General features: G+C 49.6%; 1 protein-coding gene across 4 annotated transcripts; it reads left to right on the top strand.

Annotated features, from left to right (window-relative positions):
• Positions 1-3,534: 3,534 nt before the first annotated feature.
• On the top strand, positions 3,535-23,187 carry LOC125447419 (alpha-N-acetylgalactosaminide alpha-2,6-sialyltransferase 3-like). 4 transcript variants are annotated; one of them, XM_059640062.1, is made up of 5 exons: positions 3,535-3,642; positions 12,788-12,988; positions 14,734-15,140; positions 15,569-15,676; positions 22,862-23,187. In XM_059640062.1, the coding sequence occupies exons 3-5, from the start codon at positions 14,785-14,787 to the stop codon at positions 23,049-23,051; spliced, it is 654 nt and encodes a 217-aa protein (XP_059496045.1). In that variant the 5' UTR covers positions 3,535-3,642; positions 12,788-12,988; positions 14,734-14,784; the 3' UTR covers positions 23,052-23,187. The 4 variants fall into 4 exon arrangements, with proteins under 4 accessions (XP_059496045.1, XP_059496043.1, XP_059496044.1 ...); XM_059640060.1 differs by lacking the exon at positions 3,535-3,642 and adding an exon at positions 7,150-7,470 and having other exon boundaries at positions 15,593-15,676; XM_059640059.1 differs by lacking the exon at positions 3,535-3,642 and adding an exon at positions 7,153-7,470.
• The last annotated feature ends 1,405 nt before the right edge of the window (positions 23,188-24,592 follow it).

A 24,592-nucleotide genomic window follows, 5' to 3' on the forward strand; every position in this document is an offset into this window, starting at 1 on the left:
GTCAGAAGCACATGTTCAAATCCCTTTCCTCCACTTGCAGCATTCCCAATCCCAACTCCTAGCAAAAACACAATTCCTCTGAAGATCTATCACCAACCACTTGGAATCCAGCAGTTTTGGTCATTGACCCTCAATGGGTAACAGATTCACTTCTTCTGTCAAAACTTGGGAAAAACATCCAGAAGGTGCTCACTTATTAACCTTCCCTGACCCTTCTTCACCTTGATCCTTCCACCCTCTTCTCAGGCCTTAAGTACTGGTAACTCTCCTTGGTGACACAAGTCCTTCAATCTATCCCAGGGTTTCTTAAGTTTATAGCAGCCTCTTTAGGAAGGTTCTTCATTTGTCTATCAGCACAGAGGAGTGTGTTCTGCTACCACCCTCTGTCCAACATAGGAATTTCACCAGGTAAAACTAAAAAAAACTGAAAGAACAGCAGATGCTGGAAATCTGAAACAAAAACAGAACCTGCTGAGATTTTCCAGCAATTTCTGGCAGCATCTGTGGAGGGAAATCAGAATTAATATCTCAGGGTCCAGTGGCTCTTCTTCAGAACTGATGGTTTTTATACAGAAGATGGGGTGGGGTAGCAGGGGTAGAGTCAACGAAAGGTGGAGATAGAGCCCAAAGAGAGAGAGAGAGAAATGTTTGAACAAAGGAGTGATTGAAGGTCAGTCTGGGGGAATGAGAAACTGCTAACGGAATCTTCAATAGCTGACAGTGGGTTGTGTGTGATAGCAACCCATGTGATGACAAGGCCTGGTGTGTGGGTGTGGGGGAAAGCAAAGGGAAAGTTGATTGAGCCCTAAAATTGTTGAACTCGATGTGAGTCCAGAAGGCTGCAGGGTTCCCAAGCAGAAAATGAGGTGCTGTTCTTCCAGTTTGCACTGAGCTTCGCTGGAGCTCTGCTGCAAGACTGAGGCGAGATGTTGGCCAGGGAGCAGTGTGGTGTGTTGAAGTGGCAAGCAACTGGATGTGCAGGGTCTTTTTTGCAGAAAGAACATAGGTGTTCTGTGAAGCACTTACCCAGTCTGCACTTTGTTTTCCCAATGTAGAGGAAACCAAATTGTGAGCAGCAAATACATTAGACTAGATTGAGTGAAGTGCAGGCAAAGCACTACTTCACCTGGAAGGTGTGTCGTGGCCGTGGATGGTGAGAAGGGAAGATAGGCTGGTATTACACCTCCTGTGATTGCAGGGGATTCTGCCATGAGGCTGTAGGGACATGTTGGGAGTGAAGGAGGTGTGAATTGGGATGTCCTGGAGGGAATGGTCCTTCCAGAGGTCTGACAAGAGAGGGGAGGAGGATCTGTATCCATCTTGCTGGAGGTGATGAAAATGGCAGCTAATGATCCTCTGGATATAAATGCTGGAGAAATTTCACTAAATCAGGCTCTTCATGAAATCCAGAGGCCCTCAAAAACCAGGGTCTGATCTGCCCACCCCCCCCACCTCAAACTTAAATCTCAACATGAGAAAAACTGAATTAACATCACAAGTTTAACATTAACCACAAATAGTGAAAGCTTTAATCCCATGTAATTATTTAAACTCCTCTCCTCCAAATCTTTTGTTAAAGAGACAAACAATATTGTCACACCTTCATACTTTAATCACACAGCTCACTTAAACAGAATCACAGAGCAAATACAGACTGCGATACAAATCAGCATTGTCCCTCCTTGCTATCACCTCCGGCCCTTACCCTTCCTAAACTGTAAAAGAAACACAATCTGACCCTTTCTTGGTACCCACATAATACAGCAACTACACAGCTACCCAGCAGGGCATTCTCTAGCCTTTAATCCCAGTCGCAGGAAGCACCATCATGAACATCCCAGAGGCCTGGTCTTAGCTCTCTACCGGGAGATAAGGATAAAAAGGCCTTCCCAGGCTGTATTTCCCATCTGGGGTCAGTAAAACTCTCATCTCAGCCAGATCATGGGTTCAAGCTTCACCACAGGGCGCGCGCGCGCGCGCGCACACACACACACACACACACACACACACACACACACACTATGAGTGATTAGTGCAATATCAATGTTGTGTTCCAGATGTGAGGTTATTAAGGGTCCTGTGGTAACATTCAAAAAGAAACAGGGGCACTTTGTTTTGTAAAAGGGCGGGGGGGGGGGCAAGCAGTGCTGTGGAGACATTCTCAAGTCTATATTCACCCTCACATATTCCAACAAATAAGTCATGAAATGACTTAACTGTACAGCCTGTGGGATCTTGCTGTGCATAAAGTGACTGCTGCATTTCTCAGAATTCCTGCGGTGAACATTTTAAGAGGTGTTGCAGCGCATATGGAGGTGCTAGTTAAATGCAAGCTCTTCACCTGCAGGTCCCAGCACAGCCTGAACACAGAAAGCTGGAAGGAGAACTCATTAACTGCATTGACTCTGAAATGATTTCAGCTAAAATTAAAATTCTACTTCAAAATGACATTCACATCCTGCCGTGTCAGTGTGTCAATATACCTCGTGATATTCTCTCTGTATTCGGGTACGTGACCAGAGGCTACAACAACAGACTGAGGCTGGGACACAGCACACTCCTACCTCAAGGCCACGATCTGACTCAATGTCACTGTGAGTGTCTTCAGTCATTTCCATAGCAACAGCTGGTAGTTCTTCAACCTTGGGTCACCCAGATTCTTTAAGGGGCTCAAATTCTGTAAAAGATGAAGTGGAAATAATGAGTTTCACGTTTCACCTTTGGAGATTGGCTCATTTGATAGAATCCTTCCAATAAAGTAACTGTGCAAGAGATAAAGGTTGCAGACAGGAACCTGACAATCCTATTCTAATCATTTTCCCTTCATCCTCACTCCTGCCAAATACCAGTTATTACATAAAAAATAAAACAACTTATATACATGCAAAATCATTAGAGCCAAACATCCCAAGACATCTTACAGCAGCATGACATGGCATGGCATTGAGCCAGATAAAAATAAAAGGATAAATGTTTAAGGTGAACTCAAAGGAAGAAAGAGAGGTAGAGAGATGATGAGGTGAAGCCAGAGTTCAGAGCTTCTGCAGCTAAAATCCATGGCCAGTGACAGAAGGGCAATGGAATTAGAGAGAGGCAGAAGATCATGGAAGGTTCCGGAGATAGGGAGAGCAAAGCACATCTCACACCTGGCTAATGCAATGGTACTGAATAATTGTTCACCCTATTCCTAAACATGCACTGACATTATAATTCACCACATTCCCCTTTAGTACACCTCTGCGAGCTCCACTCTTAAATGTACAATCCACATTTACATTGTGGGGTTCTATACAACTTGGTTAACAGGTATTCCAAAAGTAAATGACTTCCCCAAACGAGCACCATCCGTCCAGAAATCTCACTTAATGAAAACTATTTCAAGCTGTAGAATCTCGTTCCCATGGCCTGTGGACGAGGTAAGTAAATGTGAGGATCTGCAAGAAGCTGTCATACCAACCAGAGAGCGGAGCGCAGCATCTGCAGCACGCAGACACACAGTTACTGAGACAGGCTTTCAGCAGAGTAACGCACGGAGTGAAACCCTCGGCACCCAGACCCGCTTCAGTCTCCGGGACAGGACGGGACGGGAACTGCCCGCGCACGCGCTCCTGTCGGGGCCGCGCCTCAGGGGAGCAATTGCAGGTGCGCACCCGTAAGAGATCTAGGCTGAAGATCCCCCACCCCCCCGGGCCATTCCCTGGGGGGGTGGAGACTGTGTTTTTACACGCGGGCCTGGGGGCACGGGGACTGTGTTTTTACACGGGACATGGGGACTGTTTTTACACGTTGGCCCGGGGACACGGGGACTGTGTTTTTACACATGGGCACGGGGACTATGTTTTTACACGGGACACGGGGACTGTGTTTTTACACGGGACACGGGGACTGTGTTTTTACACATGGGCACGGGGACTATGTTTTTACACGGGACACGGGGACTGCGTTTTTACACGCGGGCCCAGGGGCACGGGGACTGTGTTTTTACACGTGGGCCTGGGGGCACGGGGACTGTGTTTTTACACGGGGCACGGGGACTGTGTTTTTACACGGGGCACGGGGACTGTGTTTTTACACGGGACACGGGGACTGTGTTTTTACACGCGGGCCCGGGGACACGGGGACTGTGTTTTTACACGTTGGCCCGGGGACACGGGGACTGTGTTTTTACACGTGGACATGGGGGCTGTGTTTTTACACGCGGGCCTGGGGACATGGGGACTGTGTTTTTACACGCGGGTCCGGGGACACGGGGACAGTGTTTTTACACGCGGACACGGGGACTGTTTTTACACGCGGGCATAGGGACACAGCAACTGTGTTTTTACACGCGGGCCGGGGACATGGGGACTGTGTTTTTACACGCGGACACGGGGTCTGTTTTTACACGCGGGCCCGGGGACTGTGTTTTTACACGCGGGCCCGGGGACACGGGGACTGTGTTTTTACATGCGGACTGTTTTTACACGTGGGCGCGGGGACACGGGGACACAGCAACTGTGTTTTTACACGCGGGCCGGAGACACAGGGACTGTGTTTTTACATGAGGACACTGGGACTGTTTTTACACGTGGGCCTGGGGACACAGCAACTGTGTTTTTACACACGGGCCCGGGGGCACGGGGACTGTGTTTTTACATGCGGGCCGGGGACACGGGGACTGTGTTTTTACACGCGGGCCCGGGGACCCGGGGACTGTGTTTTTACACGCGGGCCTGGGGACACAGGGACTGTGTTTTTACACGTGGGCCCGGGGACACGGGGACTGTGTTTTTACACGTGGACATGGGGACTGTGTTTTTACATGCGGGCCCGGGGACACGGGGACTGTGTTTTTACACGTGGGCCTGGGGACACGGGGGCTGTGTTTTTACACGCAGGCACGGGGAATGTGTTTTTACACGCGGACACAGGGACTGTTTTACACGCGGGCCCGGGGACGGTTTTTACACGTGTGACTGGGGACACAGCGACTGTGTTTTTACACGCGGGCCGGGGACACGGTGACTGTTTTTACACGCGGGCCAGGGACACGGTGAACGTGCATTTGCACACGGGCCTGGGGACATGGGGACTGTGTTTTACACACAGGCCCAGTGACACGGTGAACGTGCATTTACACACGGTCCCGGGGACACGGTGAATGTGCATTTGCACATGGGCCCCGGGACATGGGGAATGCGCTTTTCCAGTGGGAGGAGGGACAAAAACAGAAGTTGCTGGAAATGCTCAGCAGATCTGGCGGCATCTGTGAAGAAAAAAATGTCCCGAGCTAACGTTTTGCCTCCAGAGACTTACGTTAACTTGGACTTTTTTCTTCCCAGATGCTTCCCAGATTTCGGTTTTTGTAAAGGAAGGAGGATTACTAAACAGACCAGGGCTCTGGGTCAAGCTGCTCTGTACAATCACAGAATCAGAGCCTGGTTTTAGCCTAGGAGGAGGCCTTTCTGCTCATCTTGTCTATACCAGCCCTCCCAATGAGCTTTGTTTTTAATCCCACCGCGCGTGTTACTTCTACAAAAAAGACTCTAACGGACTGGTCAAACCTCATTTCACTTTCACAAAATCACGTTAACTCTACCTGATTACCTTGAATGTATTGAAGTGAATTTACATAGCACCATTAATAATAGCCTTTAATATTTCCCCTGCGACTAATGGTAAGCTAACCGTCCTGTAATTCCCTGCTTTCTGGTTCCCTCTGTCTTTTGAATAATTTAGATACATTCACAATCTTGCAATTTAATAGGATCTTCCCCAAATCCATAAAAATTAAAGTCAGAAGTGATCTCACTAGCTGCTCTGTGAGACCCTAGAATGAAGTCCATTACAGTCAGGGCCCTTGTGAGGGCCAGCTACAACAATTTACTCAGTACCACTTCCCTGGTGATTGTGATTTCCCTGAGTTCCTCCAACTCATCCATTTCCCAACGTTTTGTTTCTCTCTGGGAATCCCTATAGTTTTTTCTTTAGCTTGTAGGATGTGGGAATCGCTAGGTTAGGTCAGCATTTATTACCTGTCCCTAGGTGACCTCCAGAAGTGAAGATATTTGCACGATACCTGTTTAATTCATCAGCCATCCTCTTATTTCCCATTCTGAATTCTCTAGCCTCCCTTTCTGCAGTACAAATACTCCATTTTGTTAACTTTTCTCTTTGAAATGTTTATGGAATTTGTTTTAGATTTATGGCTCGCTTTCTCTCATGATAGTTTTCCATCATTATTAATGTTTGGGTCATTTTTTGCTGTTTTTATTTTCCGTCCAATGTTCTGACCTGCCTGTTGTCTTTACACAATTATGTGTTTTATTTCTTTCAGTTTGATACTATCTTTAATGTTTCTAGTTAATACACAGAGTGAAACCATCCTTTGGAACTTTTCTTTCTCACTGCAATGTATTTATTGTGTGTTCTGAAATATTCCCCTTTAATTGCCTGGCACCACATCTGTACTGACCTATCTTCTAATCTAGTTTGCTAATTCATTTTAGCTTCTCTGCTTTCATGTCCTCATAACCGACTTAACCATTTCACTATCCCTCAAAATGAAAGTAAAATTCAATCTTAGGATAGGGAGGCGATGGCCTAGTGGTATTATTGCTAAGCTCTTAATTCAGAAAGTAGGTGATTTTTCTGGACACCCAGATTTGAATCCTGCTTTGGCAGATGGTGGAATTTGAATTCAAAAATGAAAAATATCAGTCTCGTTATCGTTGCTGCTACCTGGGGCCCCTTCAGTCAGAAGTCATTAACCCTGTCTCGTTGTATCAAGAGCAGTGTCACAGCCGACCATAGAAGATGGGGAGGTGACAGACCCCAAAATACTTTTTAAAAGTAAATGTGATGAGAAAGTACCCTGGAAAATATAGAGTACCTTTCGCCTCGGGGGGGTTTCCAAAGCGCTCTTTCCAGAGCCACTGAGTCTGTCCTTTCAAACTCCCCTCCCCACTCAATCCCATTTGCATTTTGGTTTCTATAATTAGTGCTGTCAAGCTGTGTTGGTTTATATTAAGAGAAGCTGACTGTAATGATTAACAATTTCCCAGATACAGCCCCAGCTGAGACAGAGTTCGTTATAGCAGAGACTGCGGCTGTAAAATCGAACCCAGCCATGGAGACTGGGAGGCGGTAGGGTCCCTTTAAGATCAGTACAACCTGCTATATACAGCATGAACACCCAGTCAGGCAGCACAGGGAACCAGCTCCTTTCTCAGGTTGCACAGCCCCCAGACAGAGGCAATCCAATGTAACTGGCCTCTGTCTGTCATGTGATGGTGTGGGGAGGGGTGTGGAGGAAGGGGAGAGAGACACAGATACAGCCAGAGCTACTCTCACTGCTGGAATGGTGCCTTTGGCTGTCTTCGATGGCTGACTGTGTCGGTGAGAGAGCCTCACTGCTCCATTCCCTTCTCCCCATCTCTCTCCACACGCGGTGACCCTCGTGGACTGACCATGGTGTATGCACAAAAGAAGGTAAACACATCTTTTCTTTCCTGCTTTTTGTAATCGGGGTGAGAGCGAAGGAGGCAAACGCTACCCAATAATCTTCAATCAGCGACTCACCGTCCTGTCCAGTGACAAGATTAACAGCTCCTTCTGTTTGATGCAGATTTCTATTCAGCTGCCTGGCCCCGTGTCCCTCAGTGTCCCAATCCCACGCCCCTGGCCCCGTGTCCCTCAGTGTCCCAATCCCACGCCCCTGGCCCCGTGCCCCTCGGTGTCCCAATCCCACGCCCCTGACCCCGTGCCCCTCGGTGTCCCAATCACCCCCATGCCCCGTGCCCCTCAGTGTCCCAATCCCACCCCCCGGCCCCGTGCCCCTCGGTGTCCCAATCACCCCCATGCCCCGTGCCCCTCAGTGTCCCAATCCCACCCCCCGGCCCCTTGCCCCTCGGTGTCCCAATCACCCCCATGCCCCGTGCCCCTCAGTGTCCCAATCCCACCCCCCTGGCCCCGTGCCCCTCAGTGTCCCAATCCCACCCCCCGGCCCCGTGCTCCTCAGTGTCCCAATCCCACCCCCCGGCCCCTCGGTGTCCCTCAGTGTCCCAATCCCCCCCCACCGGCCCCTCGGTGTCCCTCAGTGTCCCAATCCCCCCCCCCCCCCGGCCCCTCAGTGTCCCAATCCCAACCCCTGCCCCCATGCTCCTCGGTGTCCCAATCCCAACCCCTGTCCCCGTGCCCCTCAGTGTCCCAATCCCGATGTGATTTAGGTATCACAGAGACATGGTTGCAGGGAGCTCAGGACTGGCAGTTAAACATCCAAGGATTCACAACTTATCGAAAAGACAGGGAGGTGGGCAGAGGTGGTGGGGTTGCCTTGTTAGTTAGGAATGAAATTAAATCTACGGCACTGAATGACATAGGGTCAGATGATGTGGAGTCTGTGTGGGTGGAATTGAGGAACCACAAAGGCAAAAAAACTATAATGGGAGTTATGTGCAGACCTCCTAACAGTGATCAGGACCAGGGGAACAAGATGCACCGAGAAATAGATAGGGCATGTCAGAAAGGCAAGGTGACGGTGATCATGGGGGACTTCAGTATGCAGGTGGATTGGGTGAATAATGTTGCTGGTGGATCCAAAGAAAGGGAATTCATGGAATGTTTGCAGGATGGCTTTTTGGAAAAGCTTGTGATGGAGCCCACAAGAGAGCAGGCTATTCTGGATTTAGTGCTATGTAATGAGCCTGACTTTATAAAAGATCTTAAAGTAAGGGAACACTTAGGAGGCAGCGATCATAATATGGGAGAGTTCAGTCTGCAGCTGGAAAGAGAGAAGGCAAAATCGGATGTAATGGTGTTACAGTTAAATAAAGGTAATTACAGGGGCATGAGAGAGGAATTGACGAAAATCGACTGGAAGCAGAGCCTAGTGGGGAAGACAGTAGAGCAACGATGGCAGGAGTTTCTGGGTGTAATTGAGGACACAGTAAAGAGGTTCATCCCAAAGAAAAGAAAGATTATCCGTGGTGCAGGGGGGGATCAGGCAGCCATGGCTGACAAAGGAAGTCAGGAAATATAACAAAGAAAAAGGGACAGCCTATAAAGTGGCCAAGAGCACTGGGAAATCAGAAGATTGGGAAGGCTACAAAAACAAACAGAGGATAACAAAGAGAGAAATAAGGAAGGAGAGGATCATATATGAAGGTAGGCTAGCTAGTAATATTAGAAATGATAGTAAAAGCTTCTTTCAATACATAAGAAACAAATGAGAGGCAAAAGTAGACATTGGGCCGCTCCAAATTGACGCTGGAAGGCTAGTGATGGGAGATAAGGAAATAGCTGAAGAACTTAATAAGTACTTTGTGTCAGTCTTCACAGTGGAAGACATGAGTAATATTCCAACAATTAAAGAGAGTCAGGGGGCAGAGTTGAGTACGGTAGACATTACAAAAGAGAAAGTGCTGGAAAAGCTGAAAGGTCTAAAAATTGATAAATCTCCTGGCCCAGATGGGCCACATCCTAGAGTTCTGAGGGAGGTGGCTGAGGAAATAGCGGAGGCTTTGGTCGTGATCTTTCAAAAGTCACTGGAGTCAGGGAAAGTCCCAGACAGAACATAGAACATAGAACATAGAACAATACAGTGCAGAACAGGCCCTTCGGCCCTCGATGTTGCGCCGACCTGTGAACTAATCTAAGCCCCTCCCCCTACACTATCCCATCATTATCCATATGCTTATCCAAGGACTGTTTAAATGCCCCTAATGTGGCTGAGTTAATTACATTGGCAGGCAGGGCGTTCCACACCCTTACCACTATCTGAGTAAAGAACCTGCCTCTGACACCTGTCTTAAATCTATCACCCCTCAATCTGTAGCTATGCCCCCTTGTACAAGCTGAAGTCATCATCCTCAGAAAAAGACTCTCACTGTACACCCTATCTAATCCTCTGATCATCTTGTATGTCTCTGTTAAATTCCCTCTTAGCCTCCCTCTCTCGAATGAGAACAGACCCAAGTCCCTCAGCCTTTCTTCATAGGGCCTGCCCTCCAGACCAGGCAACATCCTGGTAAGTCTCCTCTGCACCTCTTCCAATGCTTCCACATCCTTCCTGTAATGGGGCGACCAGAACTGCATACAATATTCCAAATGAGGCCGCACTAGCGTTTTGTACAGTTGCAGCATGACATCACGGCTCCGGAACTCAATCCCTCCCCAAATAAAACCTAAAACACTGTAAGCCTTCTTAACAGCACTATCAACCTGGGTGGCAACTTTCAGGGATCTGTGTACATGGACACCAAGATCCCTCTGCACATCCACACTACCAAGAATCTTTCCATGATTGGAAAATTGCTGTTGCAATCCCCTTGTTTAAGAAAGGATCAAAACAAAAGATGGAAAATTATAGGCCGATTAGCCTAACGTTGGTTGTTGGTAAAATTCTAGAATCCATTGTTAAGGATGAGATTTCTAAATTCCGAGAAGTGCAGAGTCGGACGAGAACAAGTCAGCATGGATTTAGTAATGGGAGGTCGTGCCTGACAAACTGTGAGAATTCTTTGAAGACGTAACAAGTAGGTTAGACCAGGGAAACCCAGTGGATGTTATTTATTTAGACTTCCAAAAGGCCTTTGATAAGGTCCCTCACGGGAGGCTGCTGAGTAAAGTGAGGGCCTATGGTGTTCGAGGTGAGCTACAGGCTTGGATTGAGGATTGGCTGTCTGACAGAAGGCAGAGAGTTGGGATAAAAGGCTGTTTTTCGGAACGGCAACTGGTGACAAGTGGTGTCCCGCAGGGTTCAGTGTTAGGGCCGCAGCTGTTCACCTTATATATTAGTGATCTGGATGAAGGGACTGGGGGCATTCTGGTGAAGTTTGCCAATGATACGAAGATAGGTGGACAGGCAGGTAGTACTGAGGAGGTAGGGAAGCTGCAGAAAGATTTAGACAGTTTAGGAGAGTGGTCCAGGAAATGGCTGATGAAATTCAATATGAGTAAATGAGAGGTTATGCACTTTGGGAAAAAGAATACAGGCATGGACTATTTTCTAAATGGTGAGAAAATTCATAAATCAGAAGTGCAAAGGGATCTGGGAGTGTTGGTCCAGGATTCTGTAAAAGTTAACTTGCAGGTAGAGTCCGTGATTAAGAAAGCGAATGTAATGTTGTTGTTTATCTCATGAGGGTTGGAATATAAAAGCAGTGATGTGCTTCTGAGACTTTATAAGGCTCTAGTTAGGCCCCATATAGAATACTGTGTCCAATTTTGGGCCCCACACCTCAGGAAGGACATACTAGCGCTGGAGCGTGTCCAGCGGAGATTCACACGGATGATCCCTGGAATGGTAGGTTTAATGTATGATGAACGGCTAAGGATCCTGGGATTGTACTCATTAGAGCTTAGAAGGTTGAGGGGAGATCTAATAGAAACTTACAAGATAATGCATGGCTTAGAAGGGGTGGACGCTAGGAAGTTGTTTCCATTAGGCAGGGAGACTAGGACCCGTGGGCACAGCCTTAAAATTAGAGGGGGTAAATTTAAAACTGAAATGAGACGACATTTCTTCAGCCAGAGAGTGCTGGGCTTGTGGAATTCATTGCCGCAGAGTGCAGTGGAGGCTGGGACGTTAAATGTCTTCAAGGCAGAGGTCGATAAATTTGTGATCTCGCAAGGAATTAAGGGCTAAGTGATGTTGAAATGCCCATCAGCCATGATTAAATGGCGGAGTGGACTTGATGGGCCGAATGGCCTTACTTCCACTCCTATGTCTTATGGTCTTAACCCCCTTTTCCCGTGCCCCTCAGTGTCCCAATCCCACCCTCCTTACCATGTGCCCTTTGTTGCACCACCACCCCCCGTGCCCTGTCCCCCCGTGCCCTGTCCCCCCGTGCCCTGTCCCCCCCGTGCCCTGTCCCCCCCGTGCCCTGTCCCCCCGTGCCCTGTCCCCCCGTGCCCTGTCCCCCAGTCTGTTGGTAAACAGACGGAGTGCAGTAAATGTGAAGGTATTTTATCAGAATGGAACATGTGTCTGTGTGAATCTAACAAGGGAGCAGAGCAAACATTCACATCCACCACCTCACAGTAATCATCATCCCGGCACTAACACTGTTCCAGCCAAACCTGCAGTCTACAGTTCACATCCGTCTCACATCTCCTTCTCCCACTTCACCCTCCCTCTCTCTGTCACCCCCTCCGGCCCCGTCAACCCCTCCGTCCCCTACACCCCCACCCTATCTCTGTCACCCCCTCTGTCCCCTACACCCCCTCCCTACCTCTGTCACCCCCTCTCTACCTCTGTCACCCTCTCCAGCCCCTACACCCCCTCCCTATCTCTGTCACCCCCTCCCTATCTCTGTCACCCCCTCCCTACCTCTGTCACCCCCTCCCTATCTCTGTCACCCTCTCCAGCCCCTACACCCCCTCCCTATCTCTGTCACCCCCTCCCTATCTCTGTCACCCCCTCTGGCCTCTACACCCCTCCCTATCTCTGTCACCCCCTCCGGCCCCTACACCCCCTCCCCATCTCTGTCACCCCCTCTGGCCCCTACACACCCTCCCTATCTCTGTCACCCCCTCTGGCCCCTACACCCACTCCCTATCTCTGTCACCCCTTTTGGCCCCTACACCCCCTCCCTATCTCTGTCACCCCCTCTGGCCCCTACACCCCCTCCCTATCTCTGTCACCCCCTCTGGCCCCTCTAACTCCAAGGCATTCCCTCGGTTTTGCCGCTCCACTGGTGATGTTCCTGGCTGGTTTTCTGGTGAGTTAGTGCTGTGTTCTTTCCAAAGTGACCACCAGCCTGAGACAGCCCAGTCTGACCTTTATTTCATTTATCTTTGTATCCAGCTCAACATCCTGGTGGCAGTGGCTCTGATTGGAGGATTAACCTTTATAATTGCCGTGGTGCACTATATCCATCAGTCTCCTTATCCCATAATACTGTCCCCTTTGGCTGGGGAGCTGGGCAGCAGACAGAACCATCTGATTGGTGTTTATGCACAGGATGCTAAGGTGTTGCACGGTTACGTTAGCCTCAGAGAGCAACAGGTAAGTACGACGGGAAATCCGCAAACATCACAATATTTCTGTCAACTATTCATATTTACACTGCACATTGGAGACTTGCATTCCGAGAGTACCACGCACATCCTTGTGGTGTTCTTCAGCCTACTGAAGCCACTGCAGTACAGCTGAAATGCAGGTCTTTCCTGTAACAAACGGAATGCAGTAGCAAATCCCCACAAACTGCAAATCAGTAATAATCAATTAGTCTATCTTGTGATCTCGGTTGAGGAATTAAATGTCAGACAGGATAATGTCTGTCCTTGTAAAAATTAAGCCATGGGACCTAACATATACTCCAAAGTGGCAACGGCACATTCCATCAAGGTGACTGGGTCCACCCCTCCGGCGCAGTGCTCCCTCGGCGCTGACCCTCCGACAGTGCGGCGCTCCCTCGGCGCTGACCCTCCGACAGTGCGGCAATCACCCTCCGACAGTGCGGCGCTCCCTCAGCACTGACCCTCCGACAGTGCAGCACTCCCTCAGCACTGACCCTCCGATAGTGCGGCGCTCCCCCAGCGCTGACCCTCCAACAGTGCAGCGCTCCCTCAGTACTGACCCTTCGACAGTGCGGGACCCCCTCAGCACTGACCGTCCGACAGTGCAGCGCTCCCTCAACAGTGACCCTCCGACAGTGCGGCACTCCCCCAGCACTGACCCTCCAACAGTGGGGCACTCCCTCAGCACTGACCCTCCAACAGTGGGGCACTCCCCCAGCACTGACCCTCCAACAGTGGGGCACTCCCCCAGCACTGACCCTCCAACAGTGGGGCACTCCCTCAGCACTGACCCTCCGACAGTGCGGCACTCCTTCAGCACTGACCCTCCGACAGTGCGGCACTCCCTCAGTACTGACCCTTCGACAGTGCGGCACTCCCTCAGCACTGACCGTCCAACAGTGCCCACTCCCTCAGCACTGACCTTTCGACAGTGCGGCGCTCCCTCAGCACTGACCCTCCGACAGTGCGGCGCTCCCTCAGTAATGACCCTTCGACAGTGCGGCACTCCTTCAGCACTGACCCTTCGACAGTGCGGCACTCCCTCAGCACTGACCCTCCGACAGTGCCCACTCCCTCACCACTGACCCTCTGAAAGTGCCCACTCCCTCAGCACTGACCATCTGACAGTGTGGCGCTCCCTCAGCACTGACCTTCCGACAGTGCCCACTCCCTCAGCACTGACCCTCCAACAGTGCGGCGCTCCCTCAGCACTGACCCTCCGACAGTGCGGGGCCCCTTCAGTGCTGACCCTCTGATGGCATGGCGCCCCCCCCCCCCCCCCTTGCTATCATGTTGGGAATGCTGCACCCCCTGGTAGAATAGCTGGTGTACCCTCACTGCCCACATGCCTAGTGAAGCTGGACACTGAGATTGGAGGTAATATGGTTTTGTTTGTGTGTATGGTGGTGGTGGGGTGGTGCGGGGTATGTGTGGTTGTGTGTGTCTGTGTATTTGTGTGTCTGAGATGGGGTGGGGTTTGTGTGAGTGTGTATGAGTGGGGGTGTCTTGGTGGGATGTGCGTGGTGAGGAGCTGTGGGGGTGGGGAAGGACACTTGTCAGGGACTGAGTGTGTGTGTGTGTGTGTGTGTGTGTGTATGTGTGTGTGTGTGTGCATGCGCTCTGGCGGGGGTAGTGATGTGCAGGTGTGTGGGGTGGGGGTCAGCGCAGGGGCTGGGAGGGCACTGTTGTGCCTGTTGGCAGGGACTGAGTGTGTTTTGTTCCTTCCTGTAGCCATTGACTCTGAGCTGTGACCAGTGCAGCATTGTGTCCAGCTCTGGCCAGATGCTGGGGAAGGGCCTGGGCCCTGACATTGACAGCTCGGAATGTGTCTGGAGAATGAACAATGCTCCGACGGAGGGCTATGAGGCAGATGTGGGCAGCGTAACGACCGTGAGAGTGGTGTCTCACACCAGCACACCATGGCTCCTCCGGCAGAACACCTTCAGATCCCACCTCAACAACTCCATCTACATTTTCTGGGGTCCTCACAGGAACATGAGGCGTGATGGCAAGGGGATGGTCTATAACATGCTGAGAACTGTTCAGAACCGCTTCCCATCGGCCAAACTCTACACTGTGACAGAGGAACAGATGAGATATTGTGACATGGCTTTTAAAAAGGAGACTGGGAAGGACAGGTGAGGAATACAAGTGTCTTGGACTGGGCTGGCATTTCCCAGGAGGGTTTTCCCATACTACGTGAAAGGCATTGTTGCTAACTCTTTCTTCCCCACCCCTCCCCCCCATCTCCTCTACCTCTCTTCCCGCCCCCCCCAATCTCCTCTCCCTCTCTCCACCTCTCTTCCCTCCATTCCCCCATCTCCCACTTTCCACCCTCCTCCTTGCCCATTTCCCCTCAAATCTCTCCATCTCCGCTCTCTACCCCCTCTCCCCACTCTCTCCCTTCCCCCCCAAACTTTCTCCCTTTCCCCCCGACTCTCTTCTTTCCTGCCTCCTCCCACCCATCCCGCCCAAACTCTCTCCCTCCCCCCCCCCCCACTTTTGCACCCTCTCCTCCAAACCCCTCTCTTTCCCCCCCACCTCTCTGCCCCCCCCCCCCCCCCAGGGTGCTGTCGGGCTCCTACCTCAGTACAGGTTGGTTTACGTTTATCGTGGCGATGGAAGCTTGTCGATCCATTCACGTCTTTGGGATGATTAACGCGTCTTTCTGCAGGTACGGGACCGGCTCTCCCACCCCAAAACATCAGACACGCCCCTGCACCCCCCCACCCCCAACACCACCAAGACTCCACACAGGCCCCCCCCGTTTGTGTCACCAACACCAACCCCCAGCCTGGGGGCAGTGGTTGAGTTTGTTAACACATGGGCCAGAAAGGAAGTTTGCTTATCAACAAGGAAAGGCATCACACTCTCATTCACTGGGTTCTCCTGCAGTGATTGGACAGAGAAATATTGCAGAGATCAGGGAGGGACTCTGGGCAGGATGTGTTCACAGCACAGTTACCCCATGGGATACCCACACAGCAGGGAGAGAGACAGAAAGAGACCCCACGGGGGTGGGTGGAGGGGTGTGGTAGGAGAGACCCGAAAGAGAGTGAGAGGGGGGAGAGAGAGAGAGAGAGACTCCATACACAGGGGTAAGGGTGGGAGGCAGTTAGAGCAGGGGAGAGGAGGAGGACAGAGAGAGAGGGGGGGAGGTGGGTGGGGAGGGCAGGGGAAAGAGATCGGGGAGAGGGAAGGCAGAGGGGGTGAGAGGGAGAATGGAGGGAAGGCAGAGGGGAGAGAGGGAGGAGTGGGTGACAGGGGGAGGATGGATAAGGGAGAAGAGACAACCCACACAGAAAGGGGAGAGAGTTTCGGGTCCTCTTTGTTTAGAGGCAGGAAGATGTACCATACAGAAACAGACCCTTCGCTCCAAACCATCCATGCTGACCAGATTTCCCAAATAAATCTAGTCCCATTTGCCAGCGTTTGGCCCACTTCCCTCTAATCCCTTCCTATTCATATACCCATCCAGGTGCCTTTTAAATGTAATTGAACCAGCCTCCACCACTACCTCTGGCAGCTCACTCCATACACGCACCACCCTCTGCATGAAAATGTTGCCCCTTAGGTCCTGTTCTACTCTTTCCCCTTCACCTTCAACCTTTGCCCTCTCTTTTTGGAATCCTCCACTGCAGGAAAAGAAGTTGTCTATTTACCCTATCCATAACCCTCCTGACCTAATAAACCTCTATAAGGTCACCCCTCAGCCTCTGATGCTCCAGGGAAATAGCCCCAGCCCATTCAGCCTCTCCCTATAGCTCAAATCCTCCAAACCTGGCGACATCCTTGTAAATCTTTTCTGAACCCTTTCACATTTCACAACATCAATCCTGTAGCACGGGGACCAGAATTACATACAGTATTCCAAAAGTGGCCTAACCGACGTCCTGTACAGCTACAACATGTCCTCCCAACTCCTATATCCAATGCACTGACCAATAAAGGCAAGCATACCAGGATAATAAAATGTGAGGCTGGATGAACACAGCAGGCCCAGCAGCATCTCAGGAGCACAAAAGCTGACGTTTCGGGCCTAGACCCTTCATAAGAGAGGGGGATGGGGTGAGGTTTCTGGATTTAATAGGGAGAGAGGGGGAGGCGGACCGAAGATGGAGAGAAAAGAAGATAGGTGGAGAGAGTATAGGTGGGGAGGTAGGGAGGGGATAGGTCAGTCCAGGGAAGACGAACAGGTCAAGGAGGTGGGATGAGGTTAGTAGGTAGGAGATGGAGGTGCGGCTTGGGGTGGGAGGAAGGGATGGGTGAGAGGAAGAACAGGTTAGGGAGGCAGAGACAGGTTGGACTGGTTTTGGGATGCAGTAGGTGGAGGGGAAGAGCTGGGCTGGTTGTGTGGTGCAGTGGGGGGAGGGGACGAACTGGGCTGGTTGCCTTCTTCACTATCCTGTTTACCTGCAACTCTACTTTCAAGGAACTATGAACCAGCACTCCAAGGTCTCTTTATTCAGTAACACCCCCCAGGACCTAACCAGTAAGTGTATAAGTCCTGCCCTGATGTTCCTTTCCAAAATGCAGTGCCTCTCATTTATTTAAATTAAACTCCATCTGCCACTCCTTGGTCCATTGACCCATCTGATCAAGATACAGTTGGACTCTGAGGTACCCTTCGTCAATGTCCATTACACCACCTTTTTCATGTCATCTGCAAACTTACTAACCTCCTATATTCACATCCACATCATTTATATAAACGAGGAAAAGCAGTGGACCCAGCACTAATCCTAGTGGCACACCGTTAGTCACAGACCTTCAGACTAAAAAGCTGCCCTCCACCTCCACCCTCTGTCTCCTACCTCCGAGCCAGTTCTGTATCTGAATGATTAGTTCTCCCTGTATTCCATGTGATCTAACCTTGTTAATCAGTCTACCATGAGAAATCTTGTCAAGGGCCTTACTGAAGTCCATACAATCACATCCACTGCAGAGCCTGCATAAATCCCCTTCGGAACATCTTCAAAAAACTCAACCAAATTAGTGAGACATGTTTTTTTAATTTATTTGTGGGATATGGGCGTTGCTGGCTGGCCACCATTTCTTGCCCATCCCTCGTTGCCCTGGAGAAGGTGGGGGTGAGCTGCCTTCTTGAACCGCTGCAGTCCACCTGCTGTGGGTTGACCCACAATGCCCTTAGGGAGGGAATTCCAGGATTCTAACCCAGCGACAGTGAAGGAACGGCGATATATTTCCAAGTCAGGTTGGTGAGTGACTTGAAGGGGAAATATGTAGGTGGTGTTCCCATATATCTGCTGCCCTTGTCCTTCTGGATGGAAGTTGCCGTGGGTTTGGAAGGTGCTGTCTGGGGACCTTTGGTGAATTTCTGCAGCGCATCTTGTAGATAGTAGCAGCAGTATGTACTGAGCATTGTTGGTGGAGGGAGTGGATGCTTGTGGATGTGGTGCCAATCAAGCGGCTCCTTTGTCCTGGATGGTGTTAAGCTTCTTGAGTGTTGTTGGGGCTGCACTCATCCAGGCAAGTGGGGAGTATCCCATCACACTCCTGACTTATGCCTTGTAGATGGTGGACAGGCTTTGAGGAGTCAGGAGATGAGTTACTTGCCACAGTATTCCCAGCTTCTGACCTGCTCTTGTAGCCACTGTGTTAATGTGGTGAGTCCAGTTGAGTTTCCGGTCAACAGTAACCCCCAGGATGTTGATAGTGGAGGATTCAGTGATGGTAACACCATTGAATGTCAAATGACGGTGGTGAGATTGTCTTTTACTGGTGATGCTCATAGCCTGGCATTTGTGTGACGTGAATGTCACTTGCCACTTGTCAGCCCAAGCCTGGATATTGTCCAGATCTTGTTGCTTTTGACCATGGGCTGCCTCAGTATTTGAGGAGTCACGAATGGTGCTGAACATTGTGCAATAAATCGGAGAACATCCCCACTTCTGACATTATAGTGGAGGGAAGGTCATTGATGAAGCAGCTGAAGATGATTGGGCCTAGGACACTACCCTAACACTATCCTGCAGAGATGTCCGCAGCTGAGATGGCTGACCTCCCACAGCCACGACCATCTTCCTATGTATCAGGTAAGACTCCAACCATTGATGAGTTTGCCCCAGATACCCACTGATTCCAGTTTTGCTAAGGTTCCTTGATGCCACACTCAGTTGAATGCAGCCTTGATATCAAGGGTTGTCACTCTCACCTCACCTCTGGAATTCTTATGTCCATGTTTGAATCAAGGCTGTAATGAGGTCAGGAGCTGAGTGGCCCGGGCAGAACCCAAACTGGGCATCATTGAGCAGGTGCTGCTTCATAACCCTGGTGATGACATCTTCCATCATTTTATTGATGGCTGACAGGGTGGTAATGAGCCGGGTTGGATTTGTCCTGCTTTGCGTGTACAGGACATACTTGGCAATTTTCCACATTGTCGGGTAGATTCAAGTGCTGTAACTGTACTGGAACAGCTCGGCTAAGGGAGCAGCAAGTTCTGGATTACACGTCTTCGGTACTATTGCCGCAGTGTTGTCAGGGCCCGTAGCCTTTGCAGTATCCAGTGTCTCCATCCATTTCTTGATATCACATGGAGTGAATCAAATTGACTAAAGACCGGTATCTGTAATGCTGGGGACCACTGGAGGACGCCGAGATGGATCATCCACTCAGCACTTCCGGTTGAAGATTGGTGCAAATGCTTCAGCCTTGTCTTTAGCACTGATGTGCTGGGCGCTTCCATCATCGAGGATGGGGATATTTGTGGAACCTCCTTCTCCAGTGATTTGTTTAATTGTCCACCACCATTCACAACTAGATGTGGCAGGTTGCAGAGCTTAGATCTGATCTGTTGGTTGTGGGATCGCTTAGCTCTGTCTGTCACTCGTTACTTATGCTGTTTTGGTGTGCAGGTAGTCCTGTTTGGTGGCTTCACTATATTGATGCCTCATCTTCAGGGAAAACACAATGTGGAGCTGGAGGAGCACAGTGGGCCAGGCAGCATCAGAGGAGCAGGAAAACTGACATTTTGGGTCAAGACCCTTCTTCAGAAATGGGGGAGGGGGAAGGGAGCTCAGAAATAAAGAGGCAGAAGAGGGGTAGGGCTGGGGAATGCAGGCAGGATGGTGATAGGTGAGTGCAGGTAGGCCATGGTGGGGATTGGCCAGTGAGGGGAGTGGGGCAGATAGGTGGGAGAGAAGATGGACAGGTTATGTCAGGTCAAGGAGAAGAGGGTGAGAGGGAGGGTTAGTCAGGGGATGAGGCTGGGGGTGGGGAGATTTTGAAACTAGTAAAGTCCATATTGAGACTTGGGAGTGTTTATTGGGCTGCAGGCTTCCAAGGCATAATATGAGGTGCTGCTCCTCCAGCTTGTGGGTGGTGTTATTGTGACACTGAAGGAGGCCCATGACGGACATGTCACCCAGGGACTGGGAGGGGCGGTTGAAGTGGTTGGTGACTGGAAGGTGTTGTCGTTTGTCACGTACAGAGCACAGATGCTCTACAAAATGGTTTCCGAGCCTCCTCTTGGTCTCGGCAAAATAGAGGAGGCTACATTGGGAGCAGCGGATGCTGTAGACTACATTGGCAGATGTGCAGGTGACCCTCTGCCTGACGTGAAAGGTTTGTTTGTTTCCTTGGATGAGGGCGAGGGGGCAGGGTAGCACCTCCTGCGGTTGCAGGGAAAGGTGCCGGGAGTAGTGAGGCTATATGGGAGTGTGGAGCAGACAAGGGAGTCGCAGAGTGAGCAGTACCTATGAAAGACAGACAGAGCTGAAGGAGGGTCCCAACCCAAAACGTCAGCTTTCCTGCTTGTCTGATGCTGCCTGCCCACTGTGTTCCTCCAGCTCCACCCTGCATTATCTCTAACTCCAGCTTTGACAGTTCTATCTCATCCTCAGGTATGCCTGGTGCTGTTCCTGGCTGCTCCCCCATTGAACCAGGTGGACCCCCTGGCTTGATGGTAGTGGTTGTGTTGGGGATATGCTGGGTCATGAGGTTACAGATAGAGCTGGAATACAGTTCTGCTGCTGGTGACCCACACTGCCTCATGAATGCCCAGTCTGGAGTTGCGAGATCTGTGTAAAACTCTGTCCCATTTAGCACAGTGATTTCCCATGCACAAAGCCATGTTGACTTCCCGTAATCAGTCCCTGCCTTTCCAAATACATGTAAATCCAGTCCCTCAGGATTCTCTCCAACAACATGCTCACCACCGATGTCAGGCTCACTGGTCTATAGTTCCCTGGCTTTTCCTTACCATCTTTCTTAAATAGTGGCATCACGTTGGCCAAACTCCAGTCTTCTGGCACCTTACCTGTGGCTACCGATATCTCGGCTAGGTGCCCAGCAATCACTTCCCTAGTTTCCCAGACAGTTCTTGGGTACATTTGAACAGAATCCGGGGATTTATCCACCTTAGAGTTTTAAGCCATCCAGCACCTCCTCCTCTGTAATGTGGACATTTTTCAAGATATCGCTATTTAGTTCCTCACATTCTCCATCCTGCATATCCTTCTCCACAGTAAACACTGATGCAAAATACACATTTAGTATCTTGCCCCACCTTCTGCGTTTCCACATGTAGGTGGCCTTGCTGATCTTTAAGGGGCCCTATTCTCTCCCTTGTTACCCTTTTGTCCTTAAGGCATTTGGAGAATCCCTCTGTATTCTCCTTAACACTATTCGCCAAAGCCATCTCATGTCCCCTTTTTCCTCTCCTGATTCCCCTCTTAAGTATTCTCTACTGCCTTTTGAGTCATTTGGAAGTGTTGTAGGAAGGATTAGCCAGGATTCAGAATGTGGTGAAGCCCAGGCATCACTTGTGGACAGTCAAAGACAAGAGAAAGTTGTTGCTGGTTGGTTGGACACTGGTGGTATGAAGTAACTGACTGGTTGTGTTAATGTGGAGGCTGAATGTAGAATGAGCCAAAGTACAGTGAACAGAGAAACTCACATGGAGCACAGCATCATCATCAGTATCACCAGGAAGGTCACACAATGGGAAGTGTTTATTATTAACATTCTCTGTATCAGGTTTGAGTTTTCAGATTGTCATTCTAGCACCATGAGGAGAAATCCCAGTTTCACATCAGTTTCATTGAGAAAACAGTGCGACTAAATTCTAAGGGAAGACGTCAGAAGAAAAGAATTTGCACTTCTTTAACACCTTTCAAGTGCTCAGACCATCCCAAAGTGAATTACAGTCTGTTACAGTTCATGTGGGTAGTTGATGATGGAATGGTACTCTCACCGGTTTATTAATCCGGGGGACAAGAAATCTGAAATAAATAAACCATTTCAGTGATGGTGACCATGACAACTATCATTGATTGTCTTAAAAAAAACCTGCCTAGTTCACTGATGTCCACTAGGGAAGGAAATCTGCCGTCCTTATTGGGTCTAGCCTACATGTGACTCTCGACCCTTGGTAATGTGGCTGACTCTTGTCTACCCCCTGAAATGGTCTCTCAAGCCTCACTATTCAAGGGCATTTAGGGCTGGGCAACAAATTCGGGCCTTACCAGTTGCACCCACATCCCACAAAACAAATAAAGAGTAATATTTGTAGGTCCTTACGCAGTGTGGAGACAACATGGCAAGTTCATTAAATTCCCAGCAATACTACATCATCTGTTTATTGTGATGTTAACGGAGGATATGTATTGGCCAGGGGAAACTCCATGTCGTTCTGCAGAAAAAGTGCTACACCATTGTTTCAATCTCCCGGAGGAGATAGATTAATATTTCTTTCAGAAACACAGCTCATTCAGGCAGGGCTGCTATCTCCCTGTGCTGCAATGGTGAGGCAGCCAGGATTCTCAGAGTCATTTAGGAATTGTTGGTCTCTCTAACATTCTTTAAGAGAATGACGTGGTGTCTTTTCCGTCAACAGCACCGAGGGGCACAGGAACGTGCCATATCATTACTATGAGCCCAGCGGGCAGGAGGAATGTGCCGAGTATTATCTACACGAGAACGCACAGTACGGGGGGCATCGGTTCATTACAGAGAAAGGCGTCTTTGCAAAATGGGCGAAAGAAAGGAAGATCAAATTCTTCAACCCCACCTGGCAGATCTCCTAACACACATCGAACAGAGTCACCTTCAATGGTGGGACTGCAGCTTCTCCCTCAAATCCCTATCGACAGCACCAACACAACCAGACAATGATGTCTCTATGCTTCTACATGTCCTCAATAAAGGACCATGTTATCCCTGTGCCTGGCACATTTTTTTGCTGTCCCCCTGTGCTTTCAGGTGGACAGAAGCTGCTGTGTTTGTTAGAGAGCGTTGTAGTGAAGGTGAGTGAACTGGTTGTAAACCTGACACATGGTCAGGAGAAACATTGAGAATAATTCAGTTCATCCCTGACTGTCCCAACTGGGAATGCTACCAAAACTAATGTGTCGCCATTTTGTCAGCCAGCACTCTGTCAAAGGAGCTGTTCCTGAGGCTTCCTGCAGCAAAGAACAGCACCTCATTTTCTGCTTGGGAATTCTGCAGCCTTCAGGATGTAATATTGAATTGAACAATTTTAAGTCCATGTCCACAGCCCGACCCTCACACATGAGGCCTTATCATCACATGGGCTGCTACTACCCACTACCCACTGTCAGTCACTAATGGCCCCCATTAGCAGCTATACATTCACCTAGGCTGACCTTTAACCACTCATTTCTTTGTCCCACTGTTTTATCTCTCTCTTCAGACTCTATCTCCACCTACCATCTACTCTTCCCCCCACCCTATCTTCTGTATAAAAGTCATCCTTTTTCTAGCTACCATCAGTTCTAAAGAAGGCTCACTGAATCCAAAACATTAAGTCTGTTTTCTCTCTTAAAGATGCTGCCTGACTTGCTGAGTTTTTCCAGCAATTGCTGGATTTGTTTATGGCCTGTCATTTCCTGTTATTTTCCTCTCTCTCTCTCTCTCTCCCCCTCACGCATGTGCGTTCTCACTCTCTCTGCTCCCTCTCTCACGTTATCATGTGCTGTCTCACTGTCTGTCTCTGAATAAAGAAGGTACATTCGCTAATCTCCAATCTATTGGAACAATGCCAAAACCCAAGGAGTTTGGAAATTTAAAACCGCACCAATAATCTCACTTGCTATTTGTAGACCCTGCAGTGAAGTCCATGAGAAATTGGGCATTTGTCAGGGCAGCTCCAGCCATTTACTTGGGACCACTTCCCTGACGGTTCTGATTTCCCTCAGCTCTGTGCTCCTTCCCACTCCCAGATGTATCACTGCTTCAGGGGATAACTCAAACCTTCCACAATTAAGACCAATACAAAATACCAGTTCAATTCATCTGCATCTCCTTATTTTCCCTTAGCCATTCTGTATTTCTATAGGGCCAACACACAGTGTAAACTTTTACTCTTCAAATATTGGTAGAAACTCTTACTATCTGTTTTTAGATTTCTGGCAATCTTTTTCTCACACTCGTTTCCCCTCTTGGTTTTAGTCAGACTTTATGTTTTCACAGATTGAAACCATAAGATATAGGAGCAGGAGTGGGCCATTGATCATGGCTGATCTGATAATCCTCCACTCCACACTTGTAACCCGTAAACATTGATTCCCTGATGAAAAATCTGCCTCTCGGCCATGAATTTAGTTAA

The sequence above is a fragment of the Stegostoma tigrinum genome, chromosome 35, assembly GCF_030684315.1.
Source record: "Stegostoma tigrinum isolate sSteTig4 chromosome 35, sSteTig4.hap1, whole genome shotgun sequence".
Classification (NCBI taxonomy): Eukaryota; Metazoa; Chordata; class Chondrichthyes; order Orectolobiformes; family Stegostomatidae; genus Stegostoma; species Stegostoma tigrinum.

Coding starts and splice junctions, on each gene's coding strand:
- LOC125447419 (XM_059640059.1), top strand. CDS start 7,450: ATGGTGTATGCACAAAAGAAG. Junction 12,989..14,733: donor TTAGCCTCAGAGAGCAACAG/GTAAGTACGACG, acceptor TCCTTCCTGTAG/CCATTGACTCTGAGCTGTGA. Junction 15,677..22,861: donor ATTAACGCGTCTTTCTGCAG/GTACGGGACCGG, acceptor TTCCGTCAACAG/CACCGAGGGGCACAGGAACG.